The sequence below is a fragment of the Kogia breviceps genome, chromosome 2 (assembly GCF_026419965.1).
Source record: "Kogia breviceps isolate mKogBre1 chromosome 2, mKogBre1 haplotype 1, whole genome shotgun sequence".
In the NCBI taxonomy this organism is placed as follows: domain Eukaryota; kingdom Metazoa; phylum Chordata; class Mammalia; order Artiodactyla; family Physeteridae; genus Kogia; species Kogia breviceps.
Window position 1 is genome coordinate 112,794,306 of NC_081311.1, and position 24,763 is coordinate 112,819,068.

The 24,763-nt window shown below is 34.8% G+C and overlaps 1 protein-coding gene across 7 annotated transcripts in view; it reads right to left on the minus strand.

The window, feature by feature from the left end:
• Positions 1-24,763, minus strand: part of LRP1B (LDL receptor related protein 1B) — a 1,895,525-nt gene that overhangs the window by 790,684 nt on the left and 1,080,078 nt on the right. For all 7 annotated transcript variants that reach the window (XM_067025946.1, XM_067025948.1, XM_067025945.1 and 4 more), the window contains 4 exons: positions 14,125-14,305; positions 7,463-7,682; positions 5,373-5,562; positions 572-694 (listed from right to left, as the gene is read on the minus strand). In XM_067025946.1, the coding sequence (XP_066882047.1) occupies positions 572-694; positions 5,373-5,562; positions 7,463-7,682; positions 14,125-14,305 (714 nt within the window). The remainder of the gene's footprint in view (positions 1-571; positions 695-5,372; positions 5,563-7,462; positions 7,683-14,124; positions 14,306-24,763) is intronic.

Below are 24,763 nucleotides of genomic sequence, written 5' to 3' on the forward strand. Positions count from 1 at the left end.
GTGTAGACAGGACAAGTTTCAAAAGGGTCACATTGGAAAAGCAAGATGCAGTAAATTGAGGAAGGTCAGCAAAAGTTAATAAGGTGTTTTTAACCCAGGTCAAGCAATTCAGTTAGTTCCCTATTTTGATAAAGTGTAGAAATTCCCCGGAAGTCTCTTTTTGCCTCCTTTCTTACTCTTCACCACCAAGTATAGATAACTGAGCTTACTATGCTATTTAAAGTAATAAATATCTATGTAACCAAGAACTATGCATTTTTACTTACAACTACTGATGGTGAGGTTCCTTAATTTCAAGAAATATTTTCTTCTGTGGCACATACTTATTTATAATTTTCACTAAACCAGATGCAGCAGTGACAGGATACTCAGCTAAACATCATCATTATCATTATTCATCTGTGTATTAGATATTAATTCCATTGATTATTTATAGTCTAAAAAGAATTATACCTAAGCCATTACCTGAATTTCTCTTTTCAAGTTTGATTTTAATTCTTTTGGTTTCATCTGCTTCTGTGCCTCAGAAAGACACCTATAAACAATGAGTGTAACATGAAAAGACACTTACATGTGCAAGTGGTCCCATTTTCATCTAAAAGTTGATTATCAGCACAAGCACATACTCGGCCTCCTGGAATGGCCAAGCACAATGTACTACAGCCTCCGTTATTTACTCGGCACATGTTGTCACCTGCAAGAGGAGGGAAGAAAATATGTCAGAGAACTCTGATTCCATACAAGGTTAGCTGGTTCAGGCCCATGTTCTTTCCAGGAGATGTACATAGGCGTAAAAATGTACACACACACACACACACACACACACACACACACACATATACCACAAATAGTACCTATTTATTAATGTAATAAGGATTCCTGCTGAATCCTAAATGAGATTTAAAAATGTTTGAAAATATATGATGCATTGGTAGCTAAGAGGAATTTACAAGTTGGTTAGAAGAGATAGAGGTTTGTATGCAGAGAGGTAACAGGAGAGAAAAGGATAAAATGGACAGAATGGTGTCTGTCCCGGACAGTTCCCTAGAATGGGCCCAGTGTATGCAAGTTTGAGCTCTTTAGAAAGTAGACCACTGGCACTTGGACTGTGCCTTTGGATCCGAAGTAAACAGAAAGCAAATACTGGGGAAATGGGTGGGATTCTCCTTCCTCTTCTGCAAGGAGTACATTGGCATGTAAGTGCATTAAGGAATACAAGGAATGCAGGCTATCTGTGAAGCCTGAAAAATGAGCAGCCTTGCTGGTACCAGGAGAGTGTACAGTACACAAGTGTAAAGTGTTGTCCCAGTGGACCTAAACAGCAGAGGCACTGATGAGGCATGCCATTGCTATCAGTAAAGTAGGCCTGAGGGAAAATTCATAAAGCTATTATTCATGAACATATGTGAGACACTCTTGGACACTCAGATGAAACTGAGGTAAATTTTTGAAGAGGCTGGAGGATCTGTTTTATAAAGGTGTAGGTAAAAGTAAATAAAATTTAGGTAGTCACCATTTGGATGCCATTTATTCCTACAAGTTGGAAAGGCAAGGAAGAAAGTATATTTTCTATGCTATATATGTATAGACCAGCACTCCAACTGGCAGTGCAAATGCCAGGATCATTTTATACTATGTTGTATTTTCCAAGGAATCAATAAAAAACATTTTGATTATATCAGAATATCTTACTCAAACATTAAAAATGAAGAGCTTTTAATGACTGGGACACAGATAATAAAATAATACAATGGTTAAAACTGTACTGGCAGTTAAAGTGCAAGTGCCAAAAATGTGACTAAAGCGACAGAACAGGTTATTATACTTTGGGCCTCAGGGGTTAGATATGTTAAGCAGAGAGTATTAACAAATGAGTTAAAAAACTCAAAATATCACTCTATGCAATAAATATTTAACTCACTCCCATAGATTATCATTGTGTGGCCGCAGATCAGAAGAAATGATCTAAATTATATAATAGTTTTTTTCATTATTCTGAGAAGTAAATTCAATTTGCTATGTATAGAAAAACTAAAAAAAAAAAAAAAACACTTGAAAGCTAAGGAAGCTAATAATTCAAGCTATACCATCAATTTCTGAACTCAGGAAATAATTAAGTTTAGTTCAGTCTTTTTCCAATAGGGAATGCAGAATATTTTTAAGCAGCTTCCAGATTTAGCCATGTTTATTCCATGACTATGGAATAAAGATGTAATACTTCCTAGGATGCTTAGGTGTTCTGTCTATATTATGCACTTTATGTACAGGATTAAACTGTATAGTGAAAAAAACATGACTGACTATGAACACCATTAAAATATTTACACATAAACATCAATAAAACAGTTCATTAACATATTGATAGCTTTCATTATTGAAAATCCATAATGCATCAATCCCAGGGTTAGTTACCTTACATACACATTCATTTTAATTCAATTTTTATAATAAAGTTATAAAGGTAGGTTTTGTCTTGTTTGTGGGTGAAACTGCTAAAGACCTAAGGATTTAAATGACTTCTCTAATATTTAGAAAAAAGAAATAATCCTTAAAAAAATAAGGATTTAGAACAAGAATTATTATTTATTTCTAGGTAATAATACTAATAATCATATTCTTTCTAAATAAATAGCAACAGGAATTTTTCTTTAAAATTTATGCTCTTATACTCTAACTTGTTTATGTATGACAAAATAAAATTAGATCAATAAGGGACAGAAAAATAACAAACTAAAAACAACAAAATAAAATTCTAGATCACGTCACTTTGGCAGCAGATACTTTTTTACAAATGAAATATGCAAGGAAAACAAAGGAGGAGTAGTTTTTAAAATTAAGTTAAAGATAGCATCTCTCAGGGCCAAAAATATTGTCTTTTTTCCCCCAATCTTATATTTTGGAGAAGTTGGATTATTCTGCCCCTTAGAGTGGCTGCCACAGACTGTGTGTTTGACAAACATTAGCTGAATTGATGAATAACTGAATGAATGAAACTTCTAGTTAACAAGTTGAATGACAGAAACAGTCATTTGTGGGTGTAGAAACAAGGTACAAATATGAGAATACATATGTCTGTTGTAACAAGATAAAGTGGATTTCTGTGTTTGTATGTGAGTAAGAATACATATAAACTCTGTCTACATACTTTGCATCTCAAGGTAGATTATTTAAAGATATATTTACTTAAAGGTGTATCTGTTATACTACTGCTTTGTAATCTAAGATCTTTGAATCCTGGGTTCTATAAAGGTAGTCAAGGGACTCTTTATATTAAAAAAAAGTTTAATTGAATGCAAAATTTATTAATGATAAAACTACAATGACAAAAGAAACACATGTTCCTTTCTCCTATCTAAGTGTATAATAGTTATATAATTTTCATAAATAAAAATGGCTACATAAATTAATCATATAAAGCTACTTTGTGGTCAGACAAACTTGAATTGGAATCCCAGTTTAACCCTGGCTCTTTGTCTTCTGAGGAGAATGGCTACATCTGCCTTACTCTTGGATTTCTCATATGTATAACAGAAATCAATAGGCATTTTTAAAAGAACCTTGTCCATCCAAGGGATAGCAATGAACAATTATGTCAATGGCACTGTCTGAGACCCAGATATATTCTTCATGAATATAGAATACATTCATCATATTCCTATCAGAGGCATGCTCTTTGTTGTTATGTTTGTGACACATTACTCTTTTGGATATTTATTTAAAATGTTTATATGGAAGGAAACTCAAAAATATATGACTCTTAAGAAATGGTAGGGGTAAATTGATTAATATAAAATGTGTGCCAGGCACTGTTCTAAATCTTGCTCTTATATAACAGGTAGTTATACAATCCTAACAGGAATTTTATAAAGAAAACATCTCTTATCTTTGTTAAATCTTTCATAGTGGGTCCTGATTTTTCAGAAGAAGAAAATGTTAGGACTTGTATCCAGGGCAAGTCCATTTTACAGTAAGTCAAGGCATTTCTCATCCCATGTGTTACATTTAATCAATGAACTCTTTAAAGCAACTAGAATTTTAAAGAACATGAAGACTGTGAAACTGTCCTGCAATTTGGCAGAGGGGAGTTCAGCGACAACATTCAAGATGAACAATTTTTAAAGAAAATGGAAACAGGAAATGTGACTGTACACTGATTAGTATAATGAAATCCAGAAAACTAGTGACCGTAAAATTAGAGGGAACAGCAGTCCTGCAAACAAGAGCCTGCAGCAGGTGAGAAGGGTTGTTGCTGTTCATAATGTTGTCTCCAGTTCATCGTAGAGAAACTACAATTGTGGTGGGGCAGCTGACATGAATAGAAAATATTACCATTTGATCTATCCAGGCAACTGCCTCTATTCTTAATTTCTTGTCCACAACTATAACTTATACCATCTCAAATAATTTTTATTCTTCTTAAAGACAATTTTATCTTTTATTAGCTATTGAAACTTCTTAGTTTATGTACTTCCATTATTTTATAAAATTGCATTTCTATCCCAGTGAGGCAATTTCAATACAGTAGAAAAAAGTGAAGCCCTTGAATAAGATAGTTTGCTTTTCAAATCTCTGATTAAGCCAATATATCTTCAAAAAAACTATTGTTGTTAGGTAACTTCCTACTGCCAACATACACCCTGAAAAAACTTAATGTTCATTAAATTTTCACAAGGATATCCGTATTAAAAGAAGAAACGGTGACTATTTAGATGCATAACCAAAAATCTACCATGTAATTTACTAAACTTTTTTTTTGTTTGTTACCTAAGTTCTGAGCCATGCTGTTTGTGGATGGCCTAATAAATATTTAATAACTCATGTAGATAAAGAGATATAAGAATATTATCTGATTTTAATAAGACATGAATATCATGGTAGATTATTTCACTTTTATAACATCTAAAATAATTAAATGTTCCTTAAATGTATATGAAATTAATCAGATAAATATACTAAGATACTTTAAAAAATACTATTTTCCTTGTATAGTGTATTTTTTAACATTTTCCCATAATGTTCCTTCCACACTGAAAGTTTTTCCACTGCTCACCATACTGACGCTTTGAAAACATTGAGGATTTTTACTTTAAATAACAGCCTTTTTCAGTGAAGATGACATGAAAAAGGAAGTATTTGGAGAAAACCTTGAACTTCACTCAAATAGAATTCCCAGAGTTACTCACTCAGGATATTTTGAACAATAAATAATAAATGTTTATGGTAACAAAGTCTAAGATTTGAGTGACTTTGGAGTGACTAGACACCTTTTATCATAAAACTTCAGCAACACTGTCAAAATAAAGTCTTTATGCAACCTCTTGAAGTATTAGTGTATGTGAAACTCAGAAGCAATTTTATCTGGTTTTTAATACCTTGTTGCTTTTGAGGATCATAAATCTGAAGCCCAAACAGGGGTGGTCTTTCACGCCTCAGTAATGTCACCTCATTCGTTATCAAATCTAGTTGAAAAATGGAACCATTCATATAATCAGTCCAGAACACATAATTCCCATGATGCGACAGTCCAAAAGGATGGTTCAACTCTTTCCCACTGTAAACAATCTGTAAAATATAAACACATTGTGAAAAATCAGACCTGACCTTTAGAAACATAACCAAATATTTAGAGAAGCTTATATTCAAGTAAGTAGAACAGATAATGATCTAACTAATAATTTACAGTTTCTTTCAGTGTATTTGAAAAATGGATTTCACAATGTGAGCATATTTTCTGTTTTTAGGACATGTTATTTGAAGGAGACCATTTACATTTCATCCATTTCAATTCTCTCATACATGGCATTATATATATGGTCAAGAAATGGAAACATTAAAATGACCTTGCCTGATACTCTTCCCTATCTCTTTTCTTTATGATATTCCAGTATCATATTCTGGCACAGGAACTGATCTGAGTAATTAGTGGCATTATGTATATTGCAGTATTGCTCATCCAATAGCCAAGGGATACAACACGGTCTAACAACACTGGGAGTGGAAGGAATCCCTCTATTCAGTTGGATTAATGCAAATTGAAGAAATCTAGGCGATGACAGGGAGGAAAGTAAAATTTTAATTTTGAACATAGAAACATTTCTTGGTAGTAAATAGATGTACAAGACTCCTGGCTAATTTTAATTCTGTTTGTCTTGATATATTCTTTACACTCCCGTGTATTTTGTGGTTGTTTAAACTACACAGTGGAGCAATCCTGTGATAAGTTCTGTATTGCATGTAAGGTTGTAGAAGAGAATAGGAATCATACCTCCCATAATAATAATACTTTTTCGTCGTTCACAATTTATAAAATGATACTGCATACAATATGAAATAGCCTTTTGGACTCAATTCATCTAATATGAGAGGATTGAGCAAGTTATCCAAGTAATATAGGGTTAGAAACTGAATTTTTGCTCCTTTTATCTGAACTCTTCATACCAAATTTTCATATGTTGAATAATTGAGACCGTTTATTATTTTTCTTTGCTCACTTCCATGTAGGTTAAAATATGCTGGCTAATAAAGTGCTATGTATATTGTGTACATATCAACATCTTCAAAGGGATCATAAATATTTTTTAACACCTCTTAAGTATGTGACATTAGGTTAAATGTAAATTAATTTTATTTATTTGGGGAAAGACATTTAAAGCACTTTTAGAGTTAACCAATGATTGAAATGGTCTTAATTGATTAGTCCATTATATTTCTCAAAGAGAATACTTAATAAGTGGGCTTGACCAATTGTGCAATCCTCCTTTCCAAAAAAGAAGAAAGTGTATTGTCAAAGGAAGCATTTTGGTAATTTCTAATATTCTATTTTTCTAAATATCATTTAAACAGTCGAAGCCTGTTCATAATGTTATATGTGCTTAGGTGATGATAAGACAGAATACAGAGGTGATATTTTTGCCAACACAGTCAACTTCATCCTCGAGCTCACCAAAGAACTGCAAAATCATTTTGCAACGATTCTACCAAAAGGGGCAAGAAGATGTTGATATTTATTCACACCCACAGTCTTGAACTTCAGTCCACTCCTGTGTTTTAGTTCCAATGTCATGAAGCTCTTTATTTGAATAAATGAATTCTAATTACTTTGTCATAATACATAGGTTACATTTCAGGTGCAAATATTGAAGATATTTGAACCGACTTGGGGTGCTTGGTCCTAGCAAACATCAATAATGTAGAAAAACTGCATTTTCAAACAGCTCTGATATGCTGAGAGCTTCTCTGAAAAATCCCACAAATCCTGGCATGCCACAGTGAGCTGGGCCTGGTCTCCTGGAGGCAAGTGCCAGCTGCACTGCTTAATGCTCAACCTCTTTCAGCCACCCCACAGAGACTACTGGCTGCCACCTCAGAGGGGTAAAAATAAACTTGAAAGTATTTTTAACACAACACAACAAGGCTCTGTGACAGAAGCCTGTGGGTTAAAACAGCAGCATTTGTCTTTTACCTTCCTGTGAGTTCCATTCAAAAACACTTTTTCAATATGATCATAATAGGCATCACACCAGTATAATGTGTGGGTGTGAAAGTCCAGAGTTAAGCCGTTTGGCCACAGCATCTTTGAAGTCACAAAAATCTGCCGATTGAAGCCATCCATCCAGGCCTTCTCAATCCTTCCCACGCTGTCATCTATTTCATCTTCCTCCCAGTCTGTCCAATACATCCAACTAAGACATTAAAAACAAGAGCGCACACGTGTCATTTCAACCAGCCACCACATAGACAGATGCTTCCTCAGATGTGGCGCCTCCATAAAATGTAGTTACATTCTGATTTGTTCTCCTACCTAAATGCTGATCTGCCCAGAGGAGGCAGTTGCGAAGTACTCAGGGAAGGGAAGGTTTGTTCACTGGAGCCAATTAGACACATTTCAGAAAACCCGTGACCACCACTACAGCACTTACTGGCCTCGTTTATTAGTTAACCTAACAGCAAGTGCCAAATCCTGATTTCCTTTGGTGTTGGTACCAGAAGTTTGGGAAATGATTCTTGAGGCATTACTATTTTTAAATGTCCATTTGATAAAACATATAATCAATTATGTGTTTAAAAAGCAGATTAACTGGCATGAGAATGAGAGCACAGTTAATGACCTACTCCAGACTTTATTTAATCTCATATGAATTATTTATTTATTTATTTTTAAGGTAGGCAGTTGGATTGTCTCTGTTCTAAAGGACACAGTCATACTGGGTTTGTTTGGCCAGGTCTAATTTGTCTTCCTGATGCAAATTATCTATGCTTTATTGCTGCTTATTATTACCCTAAAACCCGCAGAAGATGATTGAGCTGCACATAAGTTTAATAACAGTAGGTTGACTGACCTTGAGATTTTGAGCTTTAATTTCAGTCTCGAACAAAAGCATCTGCCTTTAAAAACAAATCTTTTATGTAAGTTATAACAGGGGAAGAAGGGGCCTTGAGCTAACGTTCCAACTGCCTCATGAATAAGGTTAAAACCCTACACATGTGTTGTCTTAGGGTCATGTGAAAGTTCCCGAGTTACTAATTAAAGTGTAGGCTTTAATTCAGTCATCTCATATATGACTTTAAAAAGCTTCAAAATTTTCTAAGTTGCTAACCCTGGAAGTACCCTTATTAGATCCTCTGCCTCCCATCTGTTATGGACCCTAAAGAATTTCTGAGGTAATTTGGGACAAATCTGTATCCATGACTAAAAATCCTACTGTAATCTAGACAGGCAGATTTGGGACAGCTGAGGAGGTGACACACGAGCCATTCTTTTATGCCAATTAAGCTCTTTTTAAATTCTCTTAACAGTTTACAATTATGTTGATATGCCTTTTCAGACTTGAGGAAGTATATTTAGATTGGTGAATTTTAATAAGTCCAAATACATTCTAATCCTAGAAATAAACATGGTACAATGCTTTTCTTGTATCATGCCTGTTCTTCAAGTGGGTTTATTACTGGGACAAATTAAGAATAAACAGAAGCTTCATTCCATTTGCTCTAATCCTGTGCTAGTTAGGCAAAACTACTTCAACTGTATAAATCAGCTATGTAAAAGAGAAATAACAACTTTTTCATCTCTCTTGATACCGTTTCTGAAATCTTAAACACAGTTAATCAATGCAGTTGTATTGTTGTTGCTAATTTATAACTTGTTAAATTGCAATTATCTTTCCCTCTAGCTTTCCCTCTTGATAATAGTAACACTTTTTTTCTGTGACTCTCGAACCCAAATCACACACATATGTCCATGCAAACACACACACACACACACACACACACACACACACACACACACACACACAGGAGATAATTCTGGATATTCTAAACATATTTTATATTGTGTTGTTATTTGAAGACAGAATTGTTTGTGATCCAATCCACTATCTGAGACTTTTTTTAGTCAAACAAAATATAAGAAAAACAAATTTTAAATAAGTGATGCCAATCTGATGGAGATCAGATATGTGATCATCTACTCAGCTGATTAAAAGTTATCGATATATTGTGAAAGCCTTATAATTATTATCAAATATGATGATTCATAAACATACAAAATAGGAAATGCAACCTATAAAATAAGCAGGAGAAAACATAAATATTTTTGCAGGTGGGACTTGGGGTATTCATCAAATAAAAATTAGGTTAAGCTGGTCTTCTACTATGACGAAAAAAATTATACCTCTATTTTTCAAGCCCTGTTCAAATACAATTTCTCAATGAAGTCTGCCCCTAGCTTTTCTGTCAAACTTAGCTCATTCTTTTGTTTCCTAGTGATAGTTGTTAGTTATTTTATAGAATTTATTGCATTAGCTCATTCTTTTGTTTCCTAGTGATAGTTGTTAGTTATTTTATAGAATTTATTGCATTTATACCATGTATTGAATTTGATGGCATTGCATGTCTGATAATTCCAATTAAAAATTCAAATAATTAAGGGCAGGGAATATTTATCGTTCATATTTGTACTCTGTAGCACTAAGCTTGGCTTTGTTGATATTAATCATGCCCCCAATTTAAATTGTATTATTTGATGGGTCAATCCCAGAAATTTTAAAATCCTTAAGATTTTCTGCCATGGAAGTGAAATAACTTTTAAAAAACTTGATTGAGTTGATGACATAATATCTAGCTGTTAACTAGAGGATGTGGTACTTTTAATTGAGAGAGGGATATAGAAAATTCTGTTTTGAGGGAAATATGCACTTAGCTTTGGACTCATCTTTTCTTGGAGATAATGTTTTGAGAAATCAGAACTGGAGCTATAGGTTTCTTAGTTATTGATGTTTATGAGATTATGAGATTTGAAATGATTGCAAAGAAGGGAGTTCATCTGTAGCTATTACCTTGAGGAACAGTCCATCATAATGGATTCCTCCTCCAGGTTTACCCCCATTTCAACAATTTTTGAGGCCTGCCCATCCTATTCTTTCCTGTCTGTTGTCTCAGTTCCCACTTTTCTGTTGCTATTACAAATGCTACAGTCTGTCTTTCATCACTTTTCAAAGGGAACTCCCAACGGATTGTCTTTCATAGAGCTATCATATGGCTTTCACTTGTCTAACTAAATCATGAATTGAAAAATGTGATTTTTATCCTCAAAACCTTCCAATTACTCTGATGTCAGCAAAATAAGTCAAAACTTCTACTTACAACATTGAAGATTTCTGCATATTTCTAGTCTCATCTCCTGCTATGTTCCTTAGAATGTCCCCTGCTCTAGCCTTAATGAACTCATCCCACCTCAAAACTGCCATTAGCTTCCTCGCCTCTAACAATTACTCATACTGTCCCTTCAGAGTACAGTGACTAAACTTATGACTGCACACCCAAAGTCCCTGGGACCCTATTCATTTGGAAATCTATCCATCCTCTAAAGTTCAATTCTGAATTAAAAACCTCAGTGAATTCCCAAAGAGCATGTATTTCATTCTATTTTATTTTATAGGTAAAGTGTGTGTGTGTGTGTGTGTGTGTGTGTGTGTGTGTACACCAAGCACACCAGATTATAAACTCCTTGAAGAAAATCACTGTCTTACTGATTTCTATTGATCTATATGGTAGTCACTCAATAATATATTTTAATAAATAAGTAAATGAAAAATTATCCCTTTACAGATTTCTATAATTGGTTATGATGCTTTTGATAAAACCATACCTCTGAAGAGTACTTTTTGTTAATAGGCTATTATGGCAGAGAAAATCTGTGATGCTCTCCTGTGTACAGCTGCAAAAAGGTATTATGGTAGAAAAATGTAAATGAACCAGGTTTTTACAAAAAATGTTTTGATTAAAATTATGTTATGTTATTTTAAATGGAGTTTTCCAAACTAAACTTTCTTCTTCACTTTTAAAAAACTTATATTAGGGTCAAATGATTATTTGGACAATTAAATTCACATGGTTCCATTTCTACTTCTACTGTCTTCCAATCCATTCTCTACAGAATAGTAAGATTAGTTGTTGTTGTTGTTTTTTAATATAAATCTGACTATATCAATTCTCTATTTTACATTTACACTGAAGACAACGTACAAATCTCTCCTGGCAGTGGACAAGGCCCTGCTTTCCTTTCCAATTGCATCCTCAGTCACTTTCCCATTTGCCATCTATAATCCAGCCCATCTTCATTTCAGTTCCTCTGACAGTAAAGCTTTTGCCCAACTTAAGATTTCAGTTGTTCCATTTTCTTTATCTGAACTCTTTTCCTCACTCTCCATGGCTGGTTCCTTCTTTACAATTAGGTCTCAGCTTAAATGATGCCTCCTTAAAGAGGCCTTTCAGAAAGCCTATTTAAATAGGTTTCTGTTAGTTGCCTTCATATCAACCTGTTTGACTCCATCACTTTGTTCTCTAGAAATTACATTCATTGTTCATTTGGTACTTATTTATTGATGCATCTGCCCATTCCCTACTTTTCAGATGACACAAGATGCTTCATGAGGGTAAAGGCTATGCCTGCTTTGTTAACCACTGTATACATAATCAGAGCTCTGGGCATTGTATATTGTTAGGGGAAAATATGTGTATATATACATATATACACATGTGTATATATGTATACCTACACACATATTCACATATATACATACACACATGCGTTTCTTTTTTCAGGTTGGTGCATAATAGCAGTATTCTATAATATTTAAAAATCTGTCTGATGGAAGAAGTAGAAGAGTCACTCTTTGCAACATCAGAGGCAAATATAGGATTAGTTGGGAGATAAGTACCATAGGGATGCAGTTAATACTTTACTGAAAAGAAAAAATGTCATATCAATCAGATTTGTCTCCAGATACTTTGAACTATGTAGATGCTATGGATTTCAAATCTAAATTGGATGCCTGCCTCTTAGAGAAGTGTTGAAGTGGATTCCTGAATTTGAAGAGAGAGATGGGTCTAGTGGCCCCTAAATTTTCTTCCAAATCATCTAATTCTATGACCTGTACATTTATGTCATCTCCCCAAGCACCTCAAAGACCATTTGACTCCATCGGAAAATATTTTCCTCTAACAGAATACTGAGAAGGAAGATGTTGTTTTAAGATATATTTGAAACATCTTGCTTCAAGGAGATTTAGACAGCGTGGAATAAACATTTCCTCTAAAAATTAAGATTGCCTTGGTTTAAAGGTCAAATAGATGACTTGGTTTAAAAGTCCAGGAATAAAATAGAAATTTAAAGAATCCACACATAAAATCACTAAAATTACTTTATAATTATGCCTTACAAAAAACATGCAATGAGTTCATCCACTGATTAGGTCAGACTGGAAAAAAGCACCCTGATTGTATTTGGAGCTATTCTCAATACAAACAATTTCAGGAACTGAAATCTGGTGATCTCAGTTTATAAGGGAGTCATGTGCTTCTTATTCAATTAAGTATTTTTTTTTGTATGCAATAGTAAGGTATAAAGATATTAATTTTGTGGTACCATTTTGAAACAGTGAAATATAGGCCATGGAGGGGATAAAAACCACATACAACAACTGTACATGTAGACTATGCAATCTACTCATTTAATTCTGAGATTCTATTAGGAATTTTCACATTTCTTTAATATTTCTATATGCACATTATTGCTTGTGTTCAGGTAATAGCTATGAATAAAAATCAAAGGAAAACATATTCTCAAAAATTGCACAAAATAATCCATCCTGAAACAAGTAGCACATAACATAAAATGATGTCACTATATGGAAACTATGGTTATGTCCAAAAATACAGAGTTACCAACCTAGACTAATAAAAAGTAGTGGAGAGTGGCATGGACATATATACACTACCAAACATAAAATATATAGCCAGTGGTGAGCGGCTGCATAGCACAGGGAGATCAGCTCGGTGCTCTGTGACCACCTAGATGGGTGGGATAGGGAGGGTGGGAGGGAGATGCAAGAGGGAAGAGATATGGGGACATACGTATATGTATAACTGATTCACTTTGTTATAAAGCAGAAACTGACACACCCATTGTAAAGCAATTCTACTCCAATAAAGATGTTTAAAAAAAAAAGTAGTGGAGTATAGTGGCTCTGAGTAAAGTCTTGGAGACAGGTTGCTTGGATTTAAATATCTATCCAGGCTCTTAATAATCAAATGGTCTTTTGCAGGTCCATTACAAATTTCTTCTTTGTAAAAGAAGAATGAGAACAGCAACTAATTCAAAGTATTATTGTGCAGAATCACAACATAGAACATGGTAAGCTATTTAACAAACTGCCTGGCCCACAGTAAATGTACAAAAAACGGAAACTTGCTATTTTTTGAATACTTTAAACTTCAACAGTCTTTAATCTAAAAAATTAAATTGATTGATTTGCTGATTGAATTGATTATTTATCTTGGTGTCAGGCTGTCTAAAATGGAGAATTATGGTGCCTGTCTGAATAAACCAAGTAAATATATTCTCTATACAAATAATCTGTTTATTTCAGTTCAATGTATCTTGACATGTTTATTTAGCACAGTCTCTAGGAGAGATAATCATTAAATGAGCAACTTGTCCCAGTGAGGCCATTCATGTGTGAATGTACATGTGGATTTAAATAAAACTTACTAATACTAAATATGTATAAACCAAATTTATCTAATATAATTTTCCTTATATAAAGCTGATCAAATATTGCATACCCATTAACAGGATCTACCACAATCCCTCTGGGATGGGACATTTCTCCCTCTAAGAGAGTCTTCCGACTCTGAGAAGCCTTTTCCAGCCTAGCCACGTTAATGGTCTTCCTATGGCCATCATTTGTCCAGTAAAGGTTATTTCCAATCCAGTCCACAGCAATGCCCTCCACATTATCCAGATCTGCAAAAAGCAAAAACAAGAAAGAAAGAAATTTTACATTAGTGTCCACTACTTACCTTCTACTTAATGAAAAGTATAATTTTAAAAGGAATACATTCTGATCTATAAATTCTTTATAGTGTGATTTTTGCAAATATCATTCCATAGAATATTTTTAAATTTTGTTTTGAATGTCAGGCCCTCTTTTGAGATATTTTATTTGAAACAGTGATCTGCAGAAAAACAGGAAAATATAAGTGATGAGAAAATGAAAGGGTGAAAGATAAGTTCTCAGAGTAAAAATACAGTTTCATAGACTGTTCAGAAGAAAAATCAAGTAACATGATCTAGTAATACGTTCAAAAAGTAAGCATGTTCAAACATGTAATATGTAATCTGAATAACCAAAACAATATGAAGGCCCTTTTGCCAAGAGTTGAACAGGTCCAGCAGAAGCACACCTTTGAAAGCCCAGACTAGGCTTTTATCATGGAACTGCATGAGCAGTGAATCTCAAAGAAACACTAAAATATTTCTGTATATTATAGACTTACTTTCAAAAGGACACTATTACAGGCTCCTCTAAGATACAGGCAGTTATAATTCAAAGAAATACTGTAAATATATAATCATATGAGCTTCCCTAATTCAAATCTTTACAGAAAGGGAAACTCTAACACCAGAAGGAAGGCTTATAGTTTATTACCACATAAGCAGTGGTAGAATAGGGATAAAATCCAATCCAGAGGATCCCCAACGTAGAGATTTTTATAACTGCACTGTTCCTATGGTGAGACTTTTCCTCACTTTTTGCCATCCTGTAAACCATCCTCCTAACTGTACACAACATCCTAAATATAATTCTATCCCTCTATTGCATGAGAAATTACTGTGAACTTCTCTTCTTTCAAAACCAGGAAAACCTTTGTCTCTTTTCCTCCTGGGTGTGAGGTACAGAACTGGCACTTACTGGACACAACAACAGGTAGTAGTACATCAGAGACAGAGATGAGCATTCACACACTGCTGGGAAATCTACATGACATTTTCCCTCATACACAGATGTCATAAACATTGACTATTATCATATTCTTTAATCATGGCCCTCTGGCCTTGGAAAAAATAAAATTTTCTTTTGTGACCCTTTCTGCTAATCAGCATGTGCCTTAACTCAGGATGACTAATACAGTGTGTGATTTGATCTAACTGAAAATCTGATTATAGTGCATCAGATATGTTCTCAATTTCACTAAGCTATCTGCTTCATTACCAACCAAAATGAGTAATTTTCACAGGTCAATTGTGCCTATGCTTAGAAAAAAGTTTCTTTTTTGTCTTTGCTTTATTGACACTTAATTTTACTGAGCACTTTCCTGCTCTGTCATAATGGAAAGAGAGTAGCTATTTACTCTTTTCTATTTATCATGGTCTGTGGCTGGGTTTTGTCTTGTTGTTGGTTTTCAAAAGTTATATTACAGCTGAAATCTAACCCAGCATGGAAACTTTCTTCCTCAATAACCTCATTTCTAAAACATTCCCTTTTGACATCTGACTTAATACTTTTTTCTTTTTCATATGAAGCAGTTGTAGTACTATTTGATTGAAATTTTGTTTCTGACACTTGGGTAAGTAACTCAGTCACTCTGATCCTTAATTTCTCCATTTAAAAAGTGATGATAGGGCTTCCCTGGTGATGCAGTGGTTGGGGGTCCGCCTGCCGATGCAGGGGACACGGGTTCATGCCCCGGTCCGGGAAGATCCCACATGTCGCGGAGCGGCTGGGCCCGTGAGCCATGGCCGCTGAGCCTGTGTGTCCGGAGCCTGTGCTCCACAACGGGAGAGGCCACTACAGTGAGAGGCCCGCGTACCGCAAAAAAACAAAAAAACAAAAAAAAAGTGATGATAATAATAGCAGCTACTCTGTAGGATGAGTAAACAAGAGGTAAATTAGCTACTGCATATAAAATACTTAGCCTACTGCCTGTAATACTGTAAATTCTCAACATGTTAGTTTTTATAAATTCATCAGGATTAAAAATAATATATACACATAGATACATACATATATAAATCCTGGCTCTTTTGATAGGAATAGACCTTAAGTTTTACTCTTTTAAAGGAATTTTTCAGTAATATCTCCTTACATTTTAACTGGTGGCCAAATTTAATTAGAAATAGGAAATGCAGAGTCAGCTGTGAATAAATAGAGTGGGATGGAATGGAATTCTAAAAAGCAGAACTTGGGAGGATCCTGTCTCTAACTGGTTCATTTGTTTTGTCTTTGAAAAATGAAATGTTTGAATAGCATGAAGTAGTGATTAGGATCACAAGTTCTAGAACCACACTTCCTAGGCTCTGTAACTCTGAGCGAGTTATACCTGATCTTTAAGACTGGTGTAATGATACTGTTTAACTCATAGGATTGTTTTGAGGATTAAATGAATATATAAAACTCTTAAAAATAATGTTTGGCACATAATAAATACTACATAAATGTTGCTATGAATATTATTACTAATAGTATCATTATTATTATAATCTTCTCTTTAGCTACCTATCTATTGAGACAGCAATCAATCAATTAGCCTAGAATGTTTTTTAATATTATTTGTGTGTGTGTGTGTGTGTGTGTGTGTGTGTGTGTGCACTTTGTTTTGTTTTTCTGTTCTGGAAAGGATGTGGATGAATGAAAATTAAAAAAAAAACCTCAAAAATGAGTCTTATGTGCAACTTGGGAATTTTTTTAGGCTATCATTAACCAGACATGGAGAAACTTCCTCTTTTATACTTGTAGGACAAAGCCTGAAGAATCAATGAATCCCTTTCTCAACAAATGTACATTAGTAAGGAAAATACTTTGGCTCTATATCATTTGACATCTTCCTTTAACTTATGACTTAGATGAAACACTAAGATGTATAGAGCATTGGTTTACGTACACTTAATTTTTCACTCAACCGGGTTTGGATGGGGCCTCCCTGAGATTGACTATTAGGATCTCTATGACCAAAACCCTTCAACTAGGTGATCAATAACATATGAAGGTTTATGGCACTGAACTTCCAAACAAACATAAGTAATACAGAGATACTAATCACTAGCTCAAGGAAACACATGACTGATCAAATGTAAGAAAGTTGTTTGTTAAAGAGAAACTTGCTAGAGCAGATTGTTTTGATACCTTTGGGTTGAGTTGAAGTATTCTACATTCTAAAATCAATATTTCATTACATCATCATCATTATTTTTACATAATGAAAGCAAACAAAGAGTATGATTTTTTTAAAATTCTGGTCAAAATTTCCCTTACGTTTCACTAAATACCCATTTTCATTAATCTAGAGGCAAGAGCTCAACGTGCTTGCACTTTTTCAAAAAAACAAATAAAAAAAGAAAGAAAAATTCCAGTAAAAAATGGTTTCCTGTAATCTTTTTAGATTAAGATTTTGTCTATATATTCCTTTTTAAGTGAAGAAATGAGACATTTATCCATATAATTCAGATTAAAAACAGACTTTTTCATTTATTCTGTGAATACTTAAGGTTAACATATTATTTTGACTCAAATAATTAAAATTTCCACTACTTTTCCCTTGTAAACATTGTTCTAGTACATCAAGAATAACTTTTATAGGGCTTCCCTGGTGGCGCAGTGGTTGAGAATTCGCCTGCCGATGCAGGAGACACGGGTTCGTGCCCCGGTCCGGGAAGATCCCACATGCCGCTGAGCGGCTGGGCCCGTGAGCCATGGCCGCTGAGCCTGGGCGTCCGGAGCCTGTGCCCCGCAATGGGAGAGGCCAAAACAGTGAGAGGCCCGCAAAATTTAAAAAAAAAAAAAGAATAACTTTTATAAATGGACAGAATATATAAATAGTGCTCTAGAAAAACATCTCATCAAAGCTAGATTTTTTTCACTGAAGTGAAAAATTCTTGATGGTAGCATTATTTCCTACAAGGGATACCTACCATTAATGAAATGTGGATGAATAAGAGATAATAAAATTTATGTAAATTAAAAATAATAATTATGTGGATTTAAAATAAATAAAACAGAAAGCTATTTAAAGTAATTTAATATCTAGGATTAGATAAAACAAGCATTTGAAACAGAGGTTGGAAAACATATTTCTAAAATGAAAACATCATTACAGATCTGATTTTTAGATATTATACATTTATGAAACAGAAGAGGATTAAAGTTTTTATATTTAAAATAAGTTCTTCAACTTTTAAAAATGGGTCCAAGATTAAAAAAAAAATTAAATGGCCAAGGATGTGAGCAGTGGCCTTAGTTTCCTTAAGGTGCATAAACCAGATATCCAGCTTAATGCATGTCTTGATGCTTTACAACAGAATTTGATTAACATCATAAGGAATTAACTGGAAATTACACCCCATAATTGCCATTATAAAAACACAGTGCCTCTATTTTTCCAATGTATTCAAGTTCTTCTATCCTTAGTATGAACATTATTTTTCTGAGTCGGAATGAAGTATTCCAAAAGTGTTTGCATGAGTTCAGAGTATGACCACATGCCTTAAATAACTGGGAGTGCCCTATGCATGTAGATATGTCCAGGGCCAGGGATGCCTTACCTTGCCTCAGAGTCAGTGCTTGGATAACTCTCCTGCCTCATATTCCTATAGTTCAATTAATTCAAATTCTCTTTGTGCATTTCAATAAGGCCTGAGGCGATGTATCTGACATGTGTGAATGAAGTTCATTTAATTAACAGTGTGGCAGTAAACCTGCCTGCTGAATTATCTATCTCATAAGGTTACAGGAGTACTTGGCCAGACTAAAGTTTTCTATATCATCTGTCCCCAATGGCTAGCTGAAGCTGATGGTCTCATCCTCATTTTCATTCCAAGTCCTTCCTCAGTTCATTTATTAGGTCAGAGGGTGAATACACAAGTTATTCTGAATGATAACAAAATACTTTGCTGTTTTAGTCAAAGAGATATGTAAAGTGCATATAAGTGTCTTGTTTTTCAGATGAACAGAATGTATTAAAACATAGTGGTTTCCTTCTATTTTCAAAAGCGTAGTTTCAGTTTGGGGAGAGGGTGATACTGGTGGTCTCTCTAGGACATTCGGATATGTCATCTTTGATGCAGTGATGAACATATGTAAGAAAAAAGAGAGTGCCACGGCATCATAGTTACCAATACAGTAATCTACAGTGATGAGTAAAATGAAATATTTCAAGAACTGTTAAGAACTGAGATTTTACCCTACTTTCAAGCTAAGAAGTTAGCCTGGTACTGTTTCATAGATGATGGTGGATGACACAAAACTTGTAGGACAGATAGAGAAGTCTTTATTACTTATAGCATAGCAAGCAGCATGGCCATCAGCAGACTGGTGTCTCTTTAGTCCAAAGTCCCCTGGGGACAGCTGGGATGGGCCCATATGGATGCCTTCACACACAGTTGATTGCATTGCAGGAGAAGAATTCCAAATTTAGAAAACCCAAACATTTTCTAATGGGCAATAAGCAAGCCTGCTTATCTGCACCTGATGGATACTCCACCTCTTCTTCCAAGTCTCTCTTCTATGCAAACACCCTTGTTAGGATACCTCAGAACAAAAGGCAAATAGTGCCTCACTCTAAGACATGCAGAAATGCGAGGCATCCATGGAGAAGTGTCTCCCAAGAAAAAAAATCCTAAAAAGTCATAATTTATGTCTTTAATAATGCAGATAGAGTAAGAAGTATATGAATATGACCATAAATAAAAATCATTTCTGGGTTCCAGGCTATTGCCCTTATGGGAATTTTCTGTTTACACTATCACACCTTAAAGCATATTGTTCAGCTAGCCATGTGTGATAAACTAAATTTATGAGTCAATTTGGCTAGGCTGTGGTACACAGATATTCAGTTCAGATATTGCTGTGAAGGTATTATTAGATGATATTAACATTTAAATCAGTACAATTGGAGTAGAATAGATTACTCTCCATAATGTGGGTTGATCTCATCCAATGAGTTGAAAGCTTTAAAAGAAAGTAGACTGAGATCTCCTAAGGAAGAGGGAATTTGGTCTCTACACTGTCTTTGGATTCGAGCTGCAATATCATCAACTTTTCCCTGGATCTACAGCCTGTCACTCTACCCCATAGATTTTGGACTTGCTATTCTCCACAATCATGTGAGGTAATTATTTAAATATATAGCTCTGTTTCTCTTTCTTTATGTACACATCCTATTGGTTCTGCTTCTCCAGAGAACCCTAATACACCACTGCCATGCCTGCAGTCCAGAAATGATTCTGCTGAATGCTCTAGGCAGAAGGGCACTCTTCACATTCATTGTTTCCAGATGAAACATTGCAACATATATACCATGCAAGCCAGAGGAGCTTCCAATTTAAGAAAGTCCCCACAGTTATGGAATGAGTAGATAGCTCATTTTACAATATTCCATGACAAATTTCTAGATAATATCCCAGTTGTATTGTAAATATCTTTAATGCTTTTATTTTCTGCATATTATGATGTTTTGACATCTTTAAAAAGCCTTTCTAGCTGGGGGGAGACTACCTCTGCTGGAGATAGCCAATTACTAAAGATAGCAAAAGGCACAGCCAAGAACTTGCCTTTGAGGTGCAACCTAACCACTCCAGAGCCATACCTCCTCTACCTGGTCGTTGCAGGAGGCAATATTCCTCTGCCTAATCATCCCAGGGCCAGGTACCATGCCAACAGTGACCAGATTTATCGTTTAAAGCCCAATGGAATTATTCAAACTAGGCAGTCCTAAACTGCTTATCTTTCTCTGCCTTGCCTTTCCCACAGAAACTCCAGTAAAGCCTTTGGCCTACTGGTTTCCCTTCCTTTCTGTCTTTTGCCCTGTGACCACCCTGGTGTGGTGTGTCTCCTATGTGGTCCTCTGTGGTGTGCTGTGCCTTCTGTTTCTGGGACCTGTAAATATAACAAACTTTGTTTTTCTGAACCCTCTCCACTGTCTCATGCTGTGGACATACCTGACTAACCATCTCATAAAGAATGCAAAATGTGAGTCTTCATTGTGAATGGGGAGAGAGAAAGGAATTTCTGTTCATGTCCTTTTACTACCCAATTCGGCCTACTTAAGGAGAGAACAGAGCAAAAATCACTTCAGCTTCTGGACACAAAGTATCACAGATATTCTTGAATATTCCTTTCAGTCCTATGAAGTAGGTTATAATTTATAAAAATAAAATACTTTGATACTGGACTTCCCTGGTGGCACACTGGTTAAGAATCCACCTGCCAATGCAGGGGACACGGGTTCAAGCCCTGGTCCGGGAAGATCCCACATGCCGCGGAGCAACTAAGCCCATGCTCCACAACTACTGAGCCTGCGCTCTAGAGCCCGTGAGCCACAACTATTGAGCCCGCGAGTCACAATTACTGAAGCCCACGTGCCTAGAGCCCGTGCTCCGCAACGAGAAGCCACCACAATGAGAAGCCCACACACCACAACGAAGAGTAGCCCCCGCTCACTGCAACTAAAGAAAGCCCGCGCACAGCAACAAAGACCCAACGCAGCCAAAAATAAATTTATAACAAAAAAAGAATACTTTGAAACTTATTGTACTAATACTAAATTACTCCATCTCTTTCACATTAGATGAAGAGGCAACTCTATTAGAAGTCACTTGAGAAATTTAATTTCATAAAAATGACTTTTTTAGCTATATTTTCTAATATGTTTCATATTTTACACTTGTCATTTAAACATTCAAATAGGTGTATCACTTCAATTGATAATTTTTGCTGAACTTTGAAAAGAAAACAAGGTAGCACATGCTTTGCTTAGGCATCATGTTTAGTGAAAGATAGTGATAATTAAATTTCAAGTTGAGTTTAAAAGTCAGAGGCTATACATCTTCATTATATTTATAGTTACCATGACAAAGAACAAATGTGTCAACTCATCTGACCATCCTCCTGGAGCTTAGCTTAACATACTAAATTATCAAAAGTATACTTGTTTCAGACCCTCATTAGTACTCAGAGGGAAAATGATAGGCAAAATTCATGTGTGGATAATAGGTAAATGTGATAAAGGAAGTCAAGTCCTTATTAGTAATTTATCTCACAAAAACTTTATATAAGTATCTAAGAAAAAGCGTACAGTCACACCCTTCTTTGGACAACAGGTAGTCTTGCAAAACTGAAGCAGTGAATCAGGGAAAAATGTAATAATAAAACTAAGCAGGGACCAGTTCTAAAGTCAGTATTTTAGAGATAAAAGGAAGCTAAAGAATCATAAATTCCAACGTCTAGATTCTACAAATCATGAAAAAAGCCCTGGAAAGTAAAGTGACTCACAAGGACCCATTTTTAGTTAGTAGTCAATACACTAAGTCTGGAAATATGACTCATGTTCCAGTGTGCCTATCTACTTTAAAGTTGGATCTCTAGCATTGTACAAAGAAAAAAGCAAAAGTCAAAGAAAGTTAACATAAGCGATGATTTATTAGAAGGAAAAAGTAGGATGTAAAAGAGGGGGAGTGGAGATGAACAAGATTACTGAAGTGAAGGATGCTTTAACAACCTTCCAATCAAAATTATTATTCTCAATAAACTGTAGCTTTAATTTCTTACCAAAATACATTAGATGGCTGATAATGTAGAGACTCAACAAACGTGTATATGAGGGAAGTCAAATATTAAAATAAAATATAAGGAAAAACTGAGATACTGTTACAGAATACATGAGACTGAGAAAATATAAATACTAAATTCATGACGGAAAAACAGGTGAAATTTGATTAAGGTCTTTAGTGGTAACTGTATCAACATTAATTTTCTGGTTTTGAAAACTGTGGTACTGTTCTGTAAGGTGTTACTATTAGGAAAAACTGTGTGAGGGATATCAAAACCTCTCTGTACTATTTTGCAATTTTTCCACCAAACTAAATAAAAGTAGTTCAAAATTAAATTTTAAAAGTATAATCAAATAAATGAATGACTGGTTTTGGAAATGCATTATTTGTAATATAAAGAAGATGTCAAAGGTTAACTGCAGCATAATCTGTAAGAAAAAGGGAGATAGTTAAAATAGTGATATTAATACTATATTTTCTAACAATTTTGGGGCAGTATGCTAAATGAATCCTTGAAATTCCACAGCAAATTCATAAAGAAAATTAGTGCAGAATAATTTATCTAAATAAGTATATAGTATAAAATCATTCAAGGTAGGTATGCAACTGTGCAAGGAAAACACGGTATGAAGCTGTGCACAAAAATGAGATGTTAATTCAGAAAGCCTAGTAAAGTTTAAGATGGATATTTTGCATGTATTAACTAAAAATCATATTTTTTAATTAAAAATGTTACATAAGTTAAAATGAATTATGGAAATATGTAAAATTTTTTTAGATTCCTGAAAAGTCATCAGGGAAGCTCATTATCAGAACAATTTCAATAAATACCAAAGTAACTTAAGATAATCAAAAAATAATAATAATGATTGAACTTATTGCTCCTTATTTTAGAATAAAAAAGAAACAAACTTCAATCATTTTTGGTTTTATTTAATCAGTTTAATTACTATTTTTAAAGTAATGACAGCCAAATAAAAGGCCCCATTCATCCATTCAATGAATATTCATTGCATAGCTACTATATGCCAGGCACTGTTCTAAGCCCTAAGGCTCTATCAATGAACAAACAAACAAAAACCTCTGACACCTTGAAGCTTACATTCTTATAGTAAGACAATAAACAAACAAAATATACCTAGGATAAGTACAAAGGAGAAAAAGTAACCAGCTAAGCAGTAAGGATTTGGGTGGGAAATTTGCATAGATGCACAATTTTAGATGAGGTGAGCAGCAAGGTCTAAGGAGGTGGCCTGTAAGCAAAGACCTCTAAGAGGTAAAGGAGAGAGGCAAAGGGACATCTGATGGAAGAGTGTTCCAGACACAAGGAACATCACATGCAAATGCCTGGAGGTGGAGCCACACCCAGAGTGTTCAGGGGATGACAAAGAGAATATCAGAAAAGGAGTAAGGGATATTATGGGTTATATAGAAGAAAAACAACTTAAATGAACCATATTTTCCCCTATGAATTTAAAATACTTATATTTTTGAGGTGATTATACATAAAATCTTCATGTACAATAGAGATAAGTGAGCCTTTATTATGACGTGTGCTTATTTGCAGGGTCTTATTTATGGGTATTGGGAGAGGCAGTCCCCAGTGGACCTGAAGTCTCCCTGAACTTCCCTGCTGAGGCTAACAAACTGTAAGCCTTGTCTGTCTTCTGGTACTGAATAATTTCTATAGCTGGTCTCACAGGCAACTAAATCAAGGTGACCACAGGGCGACTACTGCATAACTGTTCACTCTACAAGATAGGGGGACTTGAAAACTTTCTATTTGCGATACTGTTGGCTGTTTGCTCAAAAGGTGCTGATGCCCATGCCATGGGTTCCTCATCTGTGGCACAACCCACTCTGTGCTTAGCATTTATA